This window comes from Pundamilia nyererei, unplaced genomic scaffold (genome assembly GCF_000239375.1).
Source record: "Pundamilia nyererei isolate P.nyererei 1_Seehausen unplaced genomic scaffold, PunNye1.0 scaffold00074, whole genome shotgun sequence".
Classification (NCBI taxonomy): domain Eukaryota; kingdom Metazoa; phylum Chordata; class Actinopteri; order Cichliformes; family Cichlidae; genus Pundamilia; species Pundamilia nyererei.
In genome coordinates this window covers 1,869,032-1,886,241 of record NW_005187475.1, presented here as the reverse complement: position 1 = coordinate 1,886,241, position 17,210 = coordinate 1,869,032, and the positions used below count along the sequence as shown (strand labels likewise).

General features: G+C 42.3%; 1 protein-coding gene across 1 annotated transcript; it reads left to right on the top strand.

Moving 5' to 3' along the window:
- Positions 1 to 667: 667 nt before the first annotated feature.
- tfap2d (transcription factor AP-2 delta (activating enhancer binding protein 2 delta)) lies at positions 668 to 14,126 on the top strand. Its single transcript, XM_005737263.1, has 8 exons — positions 668 to 857; positions 1,538 to 2,056; positions 4,975 to 5,035; positions 9,159 to 9,324; positions 10,833 to 10,951; positions 11,074 to 11,215; positions 12,028 to 12,141; positions 13,347 to 14,126. Exons 1-8 carry the CDS (start codon positions 819 to 821, stop codon positions 13,561 to 13,563), a joined length of 1,377 nt encoding a protein of 458 aa, XP_005737320.1. The 5' UTR covers positions 668 to 818; the 3' UTR covers positions 13,564 to 14,126.
- Positions 14,127 to 17,210: the final 3,084 nt, after the last annotated feature.

Below are 17,210 nucleotides of genomic sequence, written 5' to 3'. Positions count from 1 at the left end.
TGTGTGCATGAAATAAATTTGCACTGAAACCCGCATTTAAATTGTGCCATAAAAACAGCATGAGAGCAGCAAACGATGGTAATTCATCTAAAAACATTTGATGCATGCAGAAAGCGCCGAAAACCTGCCGTTTCATAATTATCCCCCCCTGTTAAAGCTCGCTAAATTCATTACAAGTTTGCTGCAAGAACAGAAGAAAATCTCATATTTTTTTCTACGTCCATTCCGTTCTTAAATCAAAAATAGCTTTAAAATATGTCAAAGCAAACTTACATTTCTGTTGAAAAATCCGCACATTTTTGTTTGTAAAATGACTTAGCCAATGTGGATAAAAAAAATAATATTAAAAATAATAATAATAATAATAACCCGAAGACACCGAGCAGAAGACCTCGTGAAAACACAAACGGGTCAAAAAGGAAAATGTCCACAAAAAGCGTAGAAAATGTTGAAAGAAGCACTTGGTTCCTTATTAAGGCGAAGATACAATATTTATTCCGTGTCTCCTGGGATGCTCCGCTCCGTCTATTGTCCTCCCATTCCTCAGTGCTGATGCTTAATTTTCAAAACTTCTATATTACCAAGGGACCTACGACATCAGCCGAGAAATACCCTGCAAGTACAAAATCCGTGAGCCAGCCCCGTCCGTGCAGAGGGGAGACGCTCGCGTTCCGCCAGCTTTCTACCGTTACCGAGAGCACGCGAGGGGGGACTTTTCCATTTCTCTCGCTTTTTGGGGATTTTAAGGCATTTTTATTATTATTCGATCCGGCCAGAAAGGAGAGGAAAAAAATACGGGTTACTTTGGAGAAAGCACAATGTCAGCGACCTTCCCCGGACTTGTCCACGACGCAGAGGTAAGGGTCGTTTATTTACTTTACAGATTTTAATTTGTGAAATTACAGCAGGTGTGTGGTGGAATAAGTACTGTTTGGTTTGAAGGGAGTTACAGAAGCATTTCGAGATAGCGTCTGCTCGCAGGGAGTCTCTAAGTGGAATATAATTTATCGCAAGGATATTAAAGAGATAAAAGTATGCATGGAAGGAGAAATGAATCGGTGCAGCTCCCGGTAAAAACGAGGCTTTTTTATTACTAGTGTGTGGAAGCAAAGGGGGCTCGTGTGTGTGAGCCGGTAACGGCGTGATTAGGACATTTTAGGGCGGAACACTCCGCTGTGTCTCACTCTGCTTACCTCCCATCCACAATGAGCGAGAGAGCTGGGACAGTAAATTTGCCAGCAGCTCGGTAATAATAATAATATATAACAGCACGCCTTTTAAAACGCTGCGAGGAGAGTGACAGGCATGCCAAAGGGAGGAAGAAAAAAAATACCGATGGCTCCTGTTGCCGCGCGTTCGTTCCCCTCCCGGGCGTGTGGAAATGACATCTCCTTCAGGTGGTTTAAAGTGGGGGGGAAAAGCGCTTTGAGTGTGTGAGTTGTGTTTTTGAGTGTGTTTGGGAGGCAGAGAGAGGAGACACCGGCTGATGCTAAATGACACGGCTCATATATTTCCCCGTCTCTTTATTATCTTGTAGATACGTCACGACGGATCAAACAGCTACCGGCTCATGCAGCTCGGCTGCCTGGAGTCCGTGGCCAACTCCTCGGTCGCCTACTCCTCCTCCTCCCCGCTCACCTACCCGGCACCGGCGGGGACGGAGTTCGCCTCACCCTATTTCTCGGCCAACCACCAGTACACGCCCCTCCACCACCAGTCCTTCCACTACGAGTTCCAGCATTCCCACCCGGCCGTGGCCCCGGAGGCCTACGGCCTGAACTCGCTGCACTCGGGCCAGTACTACCAGCAGATCCACCACGGAGAGCCCGCCGACTTCATCAATCTGCACAACGCGCGCTCGGCCCTCAAGTCCTCGTGCCTGGACGAGCAGCAGCGGCGCGAGCTGGGCTGCCTCGACGCTTACCGGCGCCATGACCTGTCGCTGATGACGTCACACGGCTCACAGGCCTACGGCGTCGGTATGCACCACCCGGACCAGAGGCTGCTGCCCGCCGCCGGCCTGGGCCTCCCTCCGCCTGCGGCGGACGACCTGCAGGTACCGGTGGCCTCCATACCTCTCTTTCTACACTCTCTTCTCCACACGGCTCGAACACGTTATTGTGCCCCCTTCCTTCGGCTTCGCTTCTCCGGTTTATTAAGTCTGCTCCATATAGGATAGCCGACAATAGGATACAGAAGGGCAACAGCCCGTCTTAGTTGTCACAAGACCCAGTGCCCCAGTATCTCTGCCCCACTGGCCTACTATTGAAAAACTTTACCCCCCTTTTGTAGCACAGCAATCCCAAAATATTGAACAGAAAGACAGCGCCAGATGTCTGTCTGTCTGCCTGTCTGCCTCATCTGTCTGTTGTCTATGACACTCACAAAGCTGCACTGGTCTGTAGTTATCCCCATCCAACGACTCTGTCCTACTTTCTTTTTTTTCTTTCTTTCTTTTTTTTGTAAGTCATAATGGATATCATCTTGAGATAAGTTTGGTGCCAAAGCAAACGTGACTATAACAGGCTAAGTAAATGTCAAGTCCACACGGCACAGTGCCTCTGAAAAGCAAGCCTGTTTCTAAAGGTTAATTGACTGGCAGTCTATACAATCCCATTGTGAAATCCGCCCTTTATTTTTCCACAAACACACGTGACCCATATTTTACATAATTCTTTTCGATGTAAAGAAATGGTCGAGATGAAAATGGATTCGCACGGTTCTTGAGCGTGTGTGTGTGTGTGTGTGTGTGTGTGACAGAGAGAGAGAAAGAGAGAGAGAGAGGTCGAGTGTGTGTGTGTGTGTGTCCGGCTGTCTGTTGAGGCAAAGAAAAGCCGCTGGTTGCTCTATTCTCCGGTAAAGGGCGGATTAACGGATCGGGATTCAGGGCACAATGGCCTGCTCGAGCACCATAAAGCACCGTAGTTTATCCAATTACCGACTTAACGTCAATCAACTTTGTTACTTATGCAGCGACATCTGAGCTGCTTCAAACGCGGCTCTAGTTAAACACAATTTAACACAGTGGCACATAATTTCAGTCGCGTTAGCTATTTACCACCTCTACTCGAGCTTTTATCGACGCATTTACGAGGTATATTTAGGCATACAGTGCTTTTTTTTAGTGCTACAATATTTATAAAGCATGTAATTTTAAGGAATAAAAATATAAAATGTTATATATTTTTAATATATTTATAGATGTATAAATGTATATTTGTTAATAAATAATATGGGGTGTGGCAATATAACCCAGGGATTATTCTAAGTCTTCAAATAGGAGCTTATAGATATACATTTATAGTGCAGCCTGTTTTTTAAAAAAATATTTTTTAAATAAAGACTTCTACATAGGATTTAATACATTTTAATTTACTGATAATTGCAACATATTTTTGCGTAACATTTTTCATATTTTATTTTATTTATTTTATTTCACTTTATGCACGCTCGTTAATGCAAATATTAGATTTATTTCGAGATTTTTTTTAAAGGCTTAACAGGTTTGACCATTTTTTTTACGCTAAGAAAGAAACGGCTCGTGAACCTGAGCTTACACGAGGCGGATGTATGGACGGAACAGATGCGCCTATGGTCTCGTGCAGCCCGGTCGCATCTTTGAGCGGGTTAAAGAGATTTTCATGCTCAACAAAAGCAGCTGCCACACCTTTCTACCGTCACTAAGCTAATTCATGCAAGACCTCTGCGTTTTGTATATTGATTTTATAATCACTTTAGCTTCGGAATAGAAGAAAAGAAACAGAGCAGGAGCTGGTTAAGAAGGAGCAACAACAAGCTCTCTTTCCCAGTTAATTTTAATCGGGGGCTTCTGCGTGGGCCAGGCCTAGAGGCTCACGCGGGGGGATTAAGCATTTTCTGAATAAAAAAGCGCGTGTTCTCCTTTCTTGATGACATTGTTGATAGCACGCGAGTCTGATCTGCATCTTGAAAAATGGCGGAGGTAACAGGTTTTCGTGCACGTAGGCCTACATATATGTTGAAGCCTGGTTGCTTATGTGTACACAGACACTGATGCCCCAACAGGTTGGTGGTGGCTGCAGTAAATTCTGCAAACCTTTTGCTCATTTTTGAGTCTGCGTGAGTTGTGCTGTCCTCGGTTATAGCCTGAAGCCTTTCAAATTAAGCTCGTTTCTGGGTAAGCCGTGAGCTGCATGCTTTATTTCGCTGTGCCCTCAATTTTACTCAAAGCCTGCTAAGTGATGTACACTTTCTAACAAAAAGGCTTCCAACACTAGAAAACTGCTCAAAGGGCGTGCAACAGGGGCCAGTGTTTGGACTCAGTAAGGTGCTTTTTTCCCCTCCCAAGCTCTTTCTGCTGTGAACTTTGCGGTGCTTTGAAGGAGTTTTAATTGTATAGATGTGGTGGTTTTCAACCTGTGGGTCGCGGCATTCCAAAGAGGTCAGAGGATAAATCTGCAGGGCCCTAATATGGAAGAATTAAAGACACCTGGAAACCTTCAAAATTCATTTAAAAGGGGCGAGTCATTTAAAACTACAAGAATGCATCATTTTTATCCATTATAGGATTGAGGCACTGATCTATGTCTGCACGGGCACAGAGAAGCTTTATGGTGTTACTTTCAAACCTGACATTTCACTTAGATTTGTATTCTTTGTTTGTATTGTATATGGATCTTGAATATACATAAAACCGAGCAACATATGCCCAGTGTTTGTTGTCACAGTTTTATTTATTCTGATATACTCCCGTGACTGCATGAGTTTGGCTTTTAGTGTGTGGCTGCAAGTGAAAAGAAGGGGAAAATGGGGATTCACGTCCTGGATGTCCTAAAGAATGACTTCACCGCATACGGAGAAAAAAAAGAAACAAACCGCACTAATTGTTGCTGCATCTGAAGCCTGGCAGCTGGGAAGCTCCAGCGGTGTACAAAAAGAATCTGGTTAAAGTGATTTCACCTCCCCGCTCGTCCTAATGAGTGCGTGTCTCCGCAGGGCTCCGTGGAAGCGCAGTGTGGGCTCGTGCTGAACGGCCAAGGGGGCGTCATCCGGAGAGGTAAGGCCCCCGTTTATTCTCTGCTGCGGTTGTTGTTATTGTTGCTGCTGCTGCTGCTGTACCGGAGGCCGTGAACACTCACGGGCTCGACACGACAAGACAGCGAGCAGACAGACAAACAGGCGGAACACTCCTCTCTTGTCTGCTGTCAACACGCTGCAGCAGGAACGGCCCCGATTTGTCACCTATTTAAACAGCAGCGCCGTACAGGCGCAGAGGCAGTGCTCCCCACTTCCAGCATGTCACTCAACACCCACATTTTTTTAAACACCAGTCATACCAAACCTTGGCTTTGAGATTGGCGACATGATTAAAATGCCACGAATTAATGTGATGGCTTATATTTCTAGTGTACTGATACAGTTACTTATAGGCCTTGTACTTAAACGCGCATTTGACACATGCCCTCTCACACTAAAGTTACGCCAGAAGCTTTTATTTTGAAGTCAGACGTGTGGGTAATATTTTATAAGACTGACGGCGTGCGTTTGTTTTCATGTAATAATAATATTATATGCTATTAATTTAATATTCATGGTTGAGTTATCATAAATTCAGTGTCGATTTTTGTTAAAGAAAAATGGCGCAGACGTCTATATGAAAGCAGATTTAAATAATCAATATTATTACAATAGAGAAATATTGTTACAAATGAGTAAGATTTGGGTTTAATTTAACAACACAATTCTGTATCCTCTTAATGTTTACAAATGTGTACGTTTATAGTAATTTGAAAATATTTTTGGCCAGAAAGTAACCTAGTATTTAATAGTTTCGCAGCTGCATTTGTGGACTTTTTTTAAAATTTTAAAGTAAATGTTTTTGTGGGATACAAAGAAGAGCAGTCAGGTTTGTGTGTCTGTAATGCAGCTGCTGTTTTTATGTGTTAGCACCTGTGTGTTTAATCTGGCACAGCAACCAAAGGTGTGGCGGCTAAGGTTAGCTTTTCCAAGGGGAAGCTGTGGATGTGTTCCCCGGCCTTTTTCTTTCTTTAATTTTTTTTAGAGGGGACTGTGTGCAATTTTCCACACTGAGAGGAAAGGCTGTGTCTCGGGTTTAATTTTTCATCAGCTCTGCCTAGGTGTTGGGGCTTTTCTCTCGGATTGACGCGGGAATCCCTTCGCTATCACTTTCGGTTAATGGTGCGCCGTATTTGGCCCTGAGCTCAGCCGCTGCAACCATCACAACCAATAATCTTTGCTTTACCTCCCGCTCCCGTATCGATAGCTTCTCTCGCCTCGGGCGGACGCTTTGATATGCTAATGCAGAGCGGGGCCCCGGATTCAGCCGAGATCATATTAATGTTGTTCTTTCTGACTGCGGCTTTGGCGGCATGAATATTCACATAACCTTTTTCAAAAGAAAATCACTCAAGAAATGCGGATCCTACTTAGGAGGAGTCGTCTGTGTTTTTAATCACCCTGCTATCCCTTTTCCAGTTCAGTTCTAACAGCAGCTTCACAGATCAAGCCGATCTGTCAGACGCGCGCCCCCGCTACCACATCCCGTGCACGCACAACCCTCTCTTCTGTCAAGACATTGGCGGGCTTTTTTGGGGGGAGCTATAAACATTGTTGTTAAAATATGAGGAGAATGGCATTTGGCCCTTGTCTCTTTTTCTTTAATTTTCGTGGCAAACTCGTAAAAGGCGCTTGATTCCGCGTGTGATCCCGCCCGCCGCTCGCGCCGCAGCCCGAGGCTACTCTCCGTTGCTTAAATACCGTTATCGCCTCTGGGCCCGCGCGCTCCACTGACTGCACTACCGGCAATAGCTCTTTTCGATTGCCCTTGGCAACATAAAATACAAACTACTTTGAATCAAAACATTTTTAGGGGAATTAATATGATGTGAACCCGCGGCTTTCAGAGACGCGCGCCCCTGTCAGAGCGCGTGAGTCTGACAGACAGGTTTGCCCGGTTTGTGTCACTTATGGAGACACGGGCAAGCCGGACCGCGCGCGCGCGCATATAAACACACGCACACGCACACACCGGGGCTCAGGCTTAACCAAAAGTATCAATCGATTCCCTCGACCTGCAACCGTCCATTTTTTGACAGCCTGAGTGAAACACAGGTCCCATACAGTCTTGTACAAAGTGGTGCCCGCTGGAGTACAACAGGCTTTTGTTTCCACACCATTATGATGTTACAGTTGTGCTGTGGGCATGAGTCGCTGTCCAGGTGCTGGAATGAAAGGTGCGAGCCGCTGTCCATGGTGCTCAGACCGGATGACATGTTTTTGAGGCTGCATGTCTAACCTCAACCCTTCCTGTGGCCAGAAAATGATGCGAATCTAGCACATTTCAGCAGATTGTGAATAATAGATTCTGAGAGCAGAAATATGGGTTACAGCTGGTCATATATGAGGCTTAGTTGGTGGCCAAATTGTGCCCTAAAAAAAGAGAGAGAGAGATTGGCGTGTGCAGCCAATCTTCGCCTGCAGCATTGTTCTCTTCGGCCTAAATGGCATCCTTTTTTCTCCATTTCATCATATCCAGCACGCCTTAATAACAACGCGACACACCCTGCTGTTAGATTTGATAATGAGGCAGATGAATAATAGAATATAGCCTACAGTACATCAGACAGAAACCTTGCGTTTCGGCTGCTTGGGACTTTATTTCAAGTGAAAGTTTAATAACGATAGGCCCACTCAGAACAGTCGATAAATTCCAGGAGGATCCAGTAACACTGATTCAGACGCAATTAATAATGTGAAAGGGCCTTCACTACACAACCAAAATCATTTATTCACACTTTCAGGAGCCTCAAGTACACAATGAAATCAACATGGTAGCTGGTGGTGGATGATTTAAAGAAGGTTTTGTTTCCCCCCTCTTACAGAAACACCATATTATTGTTACATAGAGAACCATTGGGCTGAAGCAGGCATATAAATATATGTACACAGTAATAAAAGCATTTAATATTTAACTAGTGAGGAGGGCTGAAAGACACATATTGATTGTGGAGAATGAAGATGCTCGATTATTATAGGGATTAATTTTTTGATTTAATTTAAACAGATAGGGAAGCTGTAGAAGATGCACAATTTTCTTGGATGATACACCTTCTTAATATAACGACTAAGCAAATTCAGCTAATTTATGGGAATAAATTTTAAAAAACTGTATGGAAAAAATAGGCTTAATCTTTAATGTATTTAATGTCTGACGTGATGGGAAAAAACTGTCTCAAACAAAATGGTTTTATCATCATATGAAAGACCTTCCAAATCATTCACCCTGATGCAAACTGTTATTATTAACCAATAACTGGACAATAGAGTTCCTGTTTGATGTGTGCACAGTTCACCCAGTTGGTTTTTATTCTTTGTATCACATCTTGAAATGTGGGATTCTTTGAAATCAGAACCAAGGAGACCTCATGCAAAGTGTGTACACAGCTGAAACCACCCTCTATGAACAAAGGTGCAAAATATTCTGTGCAGTTCTCCCTGAGGTAGCATTCAGCGAAAGCTTTATCCAGTGAAACTTTTCCACAGAAAAACACACATTTGCATGATTTCCAACCAAGCAGACATTTCAATCTGTCATTTGAGCAACGCTGATCCAAATACTCAGTGAATGCTTGCTGGTCTATACTTTTGTGCACTCTTTTCTGTCACCAAAATGTTCATATGTTTTCTGAAACAAGATTTTTTTTTTCCAAGGTCCAACTTCATTTTTAATAAATGCATTTTTTAAGTATCTTGTTGCTTTTTGATGAAATATGACTTGATGCATTATTACTGTAAAAACTAACATTTTTGTTGCAGAACTTAAAGAGCAAATCTTGTATTGATACTTTATTAAGCAGTAATGTACTATTAACACGACTATAAAAACTTGCAGTTCAGTGACAGACATTGGTGTAGCATTCAGATCTTGGATCAGTTTTGGGGGGGGGCATTTTGCTTGTTTTTTCTGTTTTGACAGAATAAAGCATTAAATGTGCATTATGCAAAGCTGTTGCCTTCATTAGAACATTTTGTACAACCTTCTTACAACACTGAATAGCAAAAAGTAGCCTAAATTTGGCAAACTAGTCCTTTCAAACCTTTACAGTGATGCTGCTTTTTCTTGCACCTTGTTGTAACAAGCTTCCTGTCTCTGTGTGCAGGGGGAACATGTGTGGTGAATCCTACAGATTTGTTCTGCTCGGTACCGGGTCGGCTTTCGCTGCTCAGTTCCACCTCAAAGTACAAAGTCACCATCGCTGAGGTGAAAAGAAGACTGTCCCCGCCAGAGTGCCTCAATGCTTCCTTACTGGGCGGCATACTGCGTAGGTCAGTATGATGCACATACAGGATATTAGTCTGACAACATGCCTAAGCTTCATCACAGCGTCTCTAAATATAACTACACTGATTAAAGAGAGTATATTGATGTATCGGTTTGAAGACAAATCAGACTTATCAACTGTTTTGAGAGTTCGCTTAGTGCGGCTGAAGTTTCTGTGTCATCTTACTGCAACATTATGGATCTATATGCTGCTATGACAGAGCTGCTTACAGCTCTAAAGAACTTCAAACTCATTAAGAGTCTAAGCCTAAAATATCCTCTCACAAATAAATCCTAAATCCACTGTGACCACTGGCCAGTGCCTTGATGAGTTTCAGGCATTCATCAGATTCTGATATCTAGTTCTGAAGTATCACTTTACAGGTTAATCAGTATCATCTCCAGAGAGCGAGAAACCCAAATTTCAAATGTGTTTAATCAGTAGCAGGGTTGTTAACGGCTTCATTTGGCAGATTAGAGCAATTTAAAAAAAAACAAAAAAAACCCCATTTTGACATACTTGTGGTGTAAAAACATCTGAAAAATCCTAACGTCTCCTTTGGTGCATCCACACACTGTTAAATTCTAGCAGCATGTAATGATATTGGAGTAAGGAGGTGAGTGTGATGGATGGGGACTTTGAAAGTGAAAAAATATATTTTTTTAAGTGTAAATCTGGCTGGTGAGCATTGGAGAGTGCTGGCTGAATCTTTGTAGCCCTCAGATGAAACAGAGGATATATAGCAGCGCCCACAAAGACTATTGTAGGCGAATGAGGGCCGGGGCTGCACGCGCCGCCATGCCCAGGGAGCCAGAGGGAGGCGAGACCAGGCCAAAGCATGCCAGGATCAGAGGAACCAGAGGAAAGCAAGAGTTGCCAGCGCTGTATTATTGATGAGGTGGAGAGAAAGGGAAGGGGGAAAGCGGAACGAGCAAGCACAGAGAATATGGCTGGTCCTACAAGATGAGGAATCAACAAAGTAAAATAAAATAAGATAAATGTGCAAATAGCTACTGTTGATCCTCGTGTGAAGAATATAAACTGCAAATCTCTAACAGATGAGTATCTGGAATGTGTTTAATCATGTTGTGTCATTTAATAATAATCACTTCACAAAGAACAACAGAAATGTGCAGAAAGTTGTCTCGAGTGGAACTGCAGGTTTAAAGTTTTATGGCAGAGGAAGGAAGCACATATGCTTTAAAAAAATAACATAAAAGACTGAGGAAGCTTTGTGCCTCTGCCTTAACCTTATGGCTTTGTCACATCAACACAAATCCATATTCTTGCCTTGTTTCTTGTGAGACTTAATTAAGCACATCCTTTTCAGTAGAACAAGGAGTTCACATTAATTTGATTGTACCTTAGTTCTATGAAAAATGACTGGCTGATCGATGCTGCTTCTGCTCCTGCTGCTGTGCTCCATATATTCAGTCTTTTGGGGTCTTGTATAATTCAGTTGCTTGACTTTGTAGGATATGTGATGCATAGTTCTTTACTATATGTTTCCAGAGCAAAGTCTAAGAATGGAGGCCGGTGTCTTCGTGAGAAATTAGACCGTTTAGGGCTCAACCTACCAGCAGGACGGAGGAAAGCCGCCAACGTAACGCTGCTCACCTCCCTGGTGGAAGGTAAGTAACTTTCCTGCACATTTTTTTTTTGTAATTTTAATTTATATTGCACCACATTAATTTCATAATACAGTTTAATTGTTGTCTCATCAGTCTTTTTTCCCTCTTTTGTTTTCTTTCAGGTGAGGCGCTCCACCTGGCGAGGGACTTTGGCTACACCTGTGAGACAGAGTTTCCCAGTAAGGCAGTGGGTGAACATTTGGCGAGGCAGCACAGTGAGCCGAAAGAAACCAGTGCGCGCAAGAAGATGGTCCTGGCTACAAAGTGAGTGAGACACATGCAACGTACAGACACACACTAAAAGAAGATGGCAAGAAACAAAAAACTTTTGCTACTGCGTGGTCACACAGAATAGGTTTTATTTTGAAATTCTGGAAATGTGAATGTTTCTGAGTGATCAGGTTTCAGTTAATGTTTGTCTGTTGTTTAAGGCATGGACAGATCTGTCCCTGTCAAATGTCAGGGAGAGATAAATTTTACTTAAACACTTATATTCCTATTTACAGCCATTACCAGCCATTACAATCCTTTGATTTAAGAAAATCTTTCAGAAAAATGATTAACAAGTAAATATAATAATAACAGTAGGTAAGTTTTGGTGTGACTTCTTGCTCAAACTGTTGTAAACTCCTTCACCTTACAGCAGTTTCCTGCATGGAACACCTACTGTATGTGGAAAATATTGTGTTACCACATTTAATGGGTTAGCGCTTATATTTATATAATTGCAAGAGCTTTATTTGTAGTTCCTTCTTACAGTATAAAACTGTATTCTGAATATGCTGAAGGGGAAATAAAACTCCCACTCTTTTCCAGATAAGTTGATTTTGTTCCAATAAAATCAGCCCAAGAGTTGCTATAATGCTAACTGAAATGCAAAAAGACAAGACCAGAAAATGCTGCGTGGTGCAGAATCTTTGGTATCATGTTAGGAAAAACAATGAACCAGTGGAAGTAACTTAAATCTGCATGTGGGTGGATCCAAAATGATGAGGGTGGGTGCAGAAAAGGGAGAAAATGTGATGGTTTTGTTGGAGACAGATGGTAAACCCTCAGTCCCTCCTTCTGTCCGTCAGGCAAATCTGTAAGGAGTTCCAGGACTTATTGAGCCAAGATCGCTCTCCTCTGGGCTCATCCAGACCAACACCAATCTTGGACCTGGACATCCAGAGACACCTCACACACTTCAGGTAACACGTGTGACACGCATAAGAAAATAATGGAGCGTTTCCTTTTTTTCCCCTTAAGGATGTTGCCAATCTTGAGTCACTCTCGGCACTAAATCTACTGAGCGAAGACAGTTTTCTTGCAGAGCCTCGCTCTGTGTTTTCCCACTGACCTCTCTGCCATTTTAGAAAGATGCAGCTGTGCAGTTTGATATTTGGCACAATTGACAGAGGAGGAGGAAACAGCGCCTTGTTAGCAGAAATGTCACATCTATGGCGTCATCATTTGCAGAATATACAACATCTTATCAGACCTCTGAAGGGAGCTGTACTGTAGACTGCTGGGCAGAGAACCAGGATGTGAGCTCAGTGGTAGAAATAAAGTGACAGATTGAACAACAACATCCTTCTGCCAACTTAAGGGTCTGAGCTCAAGGACGAGCAGCTATTTAGCTCTGGACAAACCGGCATGATGATCTGATAGGACAGATGAAATGATATCAGACTTAAAAACTGATTCTTAAAAAGCGTTTCAATGCATATTTTACCTTGTACCATAATCCTGCAATTTTGTAGCGCTTTTAAATTTGTGATGTCACGAATGTTCAGATTCTGATGACTGACTTTGAAAAGAGAGTTTATCTCAAATAAACTACAAAAACACTGTTGGCTAGGACTATCACTACACTACAAATATCAAATACAGATATGGGGACATGATATGACTTTTAGCCAGTATGTCTAATGTTTTTTTTTTCAAACAGTCTCTTTCAAAAGTGATAAAAGCCTAAAGTGAATCTGATTAAGACATCACCACCAGTTCAACAGCCAAGATTAGAATAACCTTAGACAAGAACGACAACAACAATCTTATGTGAAAGATTCCTAATCGGCAAAGCTCTAATTTGTATTTCATAGTTTAAGCTGGACAGCGTTCAGGCCTTTGCTAAAACAGGAGCAGAAACTCTGTGTTTCCCAGTAAACTGCTGTGGAAACAGATCATTGCAGAGCATCACAGAGAGGCTTTTCTGACAGACTAAAGAAACTTCATTCAGAGGATTTGAAGCTCCATAATGCAGGAGGAAGGTTTCACCGCAGGTGTGAGAAAATCTGAGTCACTTCAGCTGTTAGTGTCATACAAACTCCCCAACAGCTCCACTGATTCATTTAACCTTCACTTCTTTGGTTTGTCATTGCTCTAATAATCATTTCCCTCTCTTCCCATGCAGTCTGATCACTCACGGGTTTGGCACGCCGGCGGTCTGTGCAGCTCTCAGCACCTTCCAGACAGTGCTGAGCGAGATGCTCAACTACCTGGACAAAACCTCGAGTGGGAAAACGAGCGGAGCCGGCGACCAACAGATCAACAACAGCTCGGAAAAGACGCAGCTCCGGAAAACAGCCGAGCCCCAGAGCAAAGACGGGAAAACAGAAAAGACTGAGTAGCCCCCACCCATCCGGTCCCCGTGCCTTGGAGCGCTGCATTTAGAAGTGTGCGTGCGTGAGTGTGTGTGAACGCGTGCACTCTGAAAGGGGATCTGTTATTTCCCATGCATTGCTGTATCTTCTTTGGGACAATTCCTATTTATTGTTATTTATTTATCTTATGTTGACATGTAACACTAACTGAACTGTCCCAAGCAAGACATCCTGATGTGTGAGCGAAAGCAACGCATCCAGTGTAAATGTGCGTGCGTGTGTGCGTGTCGTGACAAAGAGGAGCCTTGCCATGGAGATGGCTGTGACTCATCTAGTACTTTATTTCTTTATTTATTAATTCTCAAAACAGGAGGTAAACAACACAGTTTCCCAGGACAGGTTGGGGGGGATACATATTTAACACACACACACACACACACACTCAGGGTTTGTGGGGATGTAATCTAAATCCAGTTAATTCAGGTGTGGATACTCTGCAAAAGTACAAAACCTGGAGCTGTTTTTTTCCCTCTGAAGAATCATTTAATGTGTTTTTATTTAAACAATAAGAGATATCAAACACACGAGTTACAGTTTTGCTTTTTGTGCAATTTCCATCTGACTGAAATAAAATAATTGAATCTCCCAGACATCCTCAACAACAGAAAACTGAATGCAGCTTTGACCCAAACCCTGATGCACACATACAGACAGACTTTAACACCACACACACACACTCACACAGCCACACCCCCTTCACCTGTATGAGCACTTGAACAATGCCAAGCAGACATGTTTTTTTTTTTCATTTTTACACCGTACAATCAGTGCCATAACAGCCTGTATGTTTACCATGCGGATGAAAGACGAAGAGAGTGTTTCTGGACGTGACACTGATGGAAGCCACTGCCCGGGGTGGGCTTCACTGCGCTGTGTGTGAGTGTGAATGTGATAAAGAGAGTGAAAGCGAGAGAGAAGGATCCAACTCAGCCATTTTGTAAAAGGTGACTTTGCAGTTGCCAGCATTACTCTTCCCTGTGCATGTCTATCTTTGTACACTCCCCAGATCGCAAGTTTAGCCGACACGAGCTCTCTGACTCGCTCATGAACATTTGTAAAGATATATATAAATATTTAAATTACTTTTCTTGTAGGCTTTCAACAATATATATGTTAAATCCCTACCTTCTAAAATGCTGGTGTTCAATAAAGACAGTTGCTACGTGTTCTACAATTTACCTTTATATGTCCTGCACAAACACACGCACACACCGATGCACACGTTCCACATACAAAACATACAGAAGGAGGCGACAGAGCAAGTACAGACTAAAGCGAGGCAGCCTAGATCAAAGCAGCCAGAGTGAATTATCCATACGAGTTCATAGTGTTAAAATTATTGAAAGCCAGGGTTCCTCTCTAATGTTGCGAGAAAAGGCTCTACCTACAGAAAAAGTTCAAAAGCTTCCTTTGTGTTCACGAGCATGTGTGCTTTCTTTGTTTGAGCGACTTCTGTCAGGTTTTCTGTTTATTTATATTTCAAAAAAATAAATATATCTAATGATAAAACAGAGAGGAGCAGCTGCCTGCTGGCGTCTCCATCCGGGCTCTGCAGGTTCTGTTTACTTTTTAATATTCCATTCATTTGAAAGGAGGTCACGTTCGCTGCATAACACAAAAATACATAATCAGACAGGATGCATTTACAGTGATGCCTGCACCGGTTTGTCACCCTGAATCAGTGCAAGCAAAGCCTCAGGTGGGAAAGTAATGGTGGCTAAGAGAGATGTAAAGGAAGGAAGTGACACGGGAGCAGAATATCAGTATATTCCCAGGATTGCTGTTATTGTTCAGCCTGGTATTTGACAGATGGCGTTATCATCCAAATCCAAATGCGTGCAGTCGGTGTTTTGTGTCTACAACCCCTGAGCTTTAAAGGTTAACTAAAATTATTTAGAAATCAAGGGTGTTTTTAAACCACTAAATGAAGATATACGCACAATACAAAAGCAGCAGTAAGCGAGGTGGAATAACTACCAAAATATTTGAGCTGGAATTACAAAAGCGTATATAATAAACACAGTTCTAGATATTTTAGGGAACCACTTGACGTAACACGACTGAGTTAAATCCACAAACCATTTCTTTATTTCTGGGTTTCAGTGATCGTGTGCAGCGCGGTGGAGGTGGGGGTATGGTTAATGGTGACAAAAGACTAACCCAGTCCTCCGACAACTCAAAAGACAGCAGCAAGGCAAACTTTCAAATCACTATCAAGCAATTCTTACAACATTTTATGTTGGAGCTGAACGTCAATTACTTTGTTGTCAGCAGGCAGACAGTCAACTGTCAAAAATTCTGATTATCCTAAATGAAAGATGCAAAACTGCCTCCTTGTTTCCAGCCTCAAAGTTCTGTAGCTTTCCTGCGATTTTCTATCAAAACTGGAGTGTTTTTAGCAACCTAGATTGGACAAAACAAGCATATTTAAAGATTTAATAAACAGAAACCCACACTGGTGGTAAATCCACTACAAAAGCTGAAGTCACATTTTCACTTTGTGTTTCTATTGTTGCTTTAAAGAGTCTGTCACAAGTAGCAGAAGAGCAGCTTTCATGGCGTTGATCTAAAATCCTCTTTTATAATCGGTTCTGAAATGCTTCATTATGTCAGACTGGAGATGGGTTTGCCACGACACACTAATGATAAAACTGCACATACAACAATATTGTGAATAATCTTCTATCTTATACAAAGTTAACTCATATGCTGGCTATTTATTTGTTAACAGGAGACAGAAGACAAATAACATGATAGCACTTTTAGTAGATATTGCAAGAAAAAAAATCAATATTATGGATTCTTTGGGCCACGATTATTATGTTGCAAAAATCTTTTATCGAGGTGGCTGATGGCACCTGCCAAACAGACGACTGATTTGAAAGTTGATCTGATGAGAGAGCCCGAGTTTACCGCTGCTTTAAGAGTTAAATGAGTACATGAGGGTTCAAATTTGATTTGAGACATTTTCCTGACATTTAATAAGCTACAGACACATCACAGATCCTACTGTCTTGTTTTTGGAGTGACATGTTTCAGTTGTTTTCAATCTCAGCAACATCAGGAACATCAGTCACGTAAGCAGCTGATACAGAAGAATCAGTGTGATATAAAATCAGACTCATGGTACTCGGTTGCAGTGTGTACAAAGGTGTAAGAGGGAAATGTCTATGAAACAAAGCCGGTTTCTGAACTGGTTCTTTGATGTTTGCTGCAGCTCATCTGAGGGACAGAAGTACTGTATATACTATATGCACCTACACACGCAGGCAGCTACACATATGCAAATATACACTCGGACGTCACAACCTAATCTCACTTTTGTTTGTTATTGCGCTGCGTGATAAACATGTAATCCCTGAGAAAGACGTCCTCGCTGACCCAACATCAGAATAATGAACGGCTTGATCAAAATTAGCTGGAAAATGAAATCGATACGTTGCCTCTGCCGGAGTTTCTGTAAATTGAAAAACGGACTAGAATGAATCACAAGCCTGACAACAGCAATGCATAATGTGATGGGGCAGCTGATGCATAATTCACACAGGCTATTGATCGTGTTACAATGCAACACTCAGTTATCACCACATAAGGAATTAGAGTGTCTGTTTTAC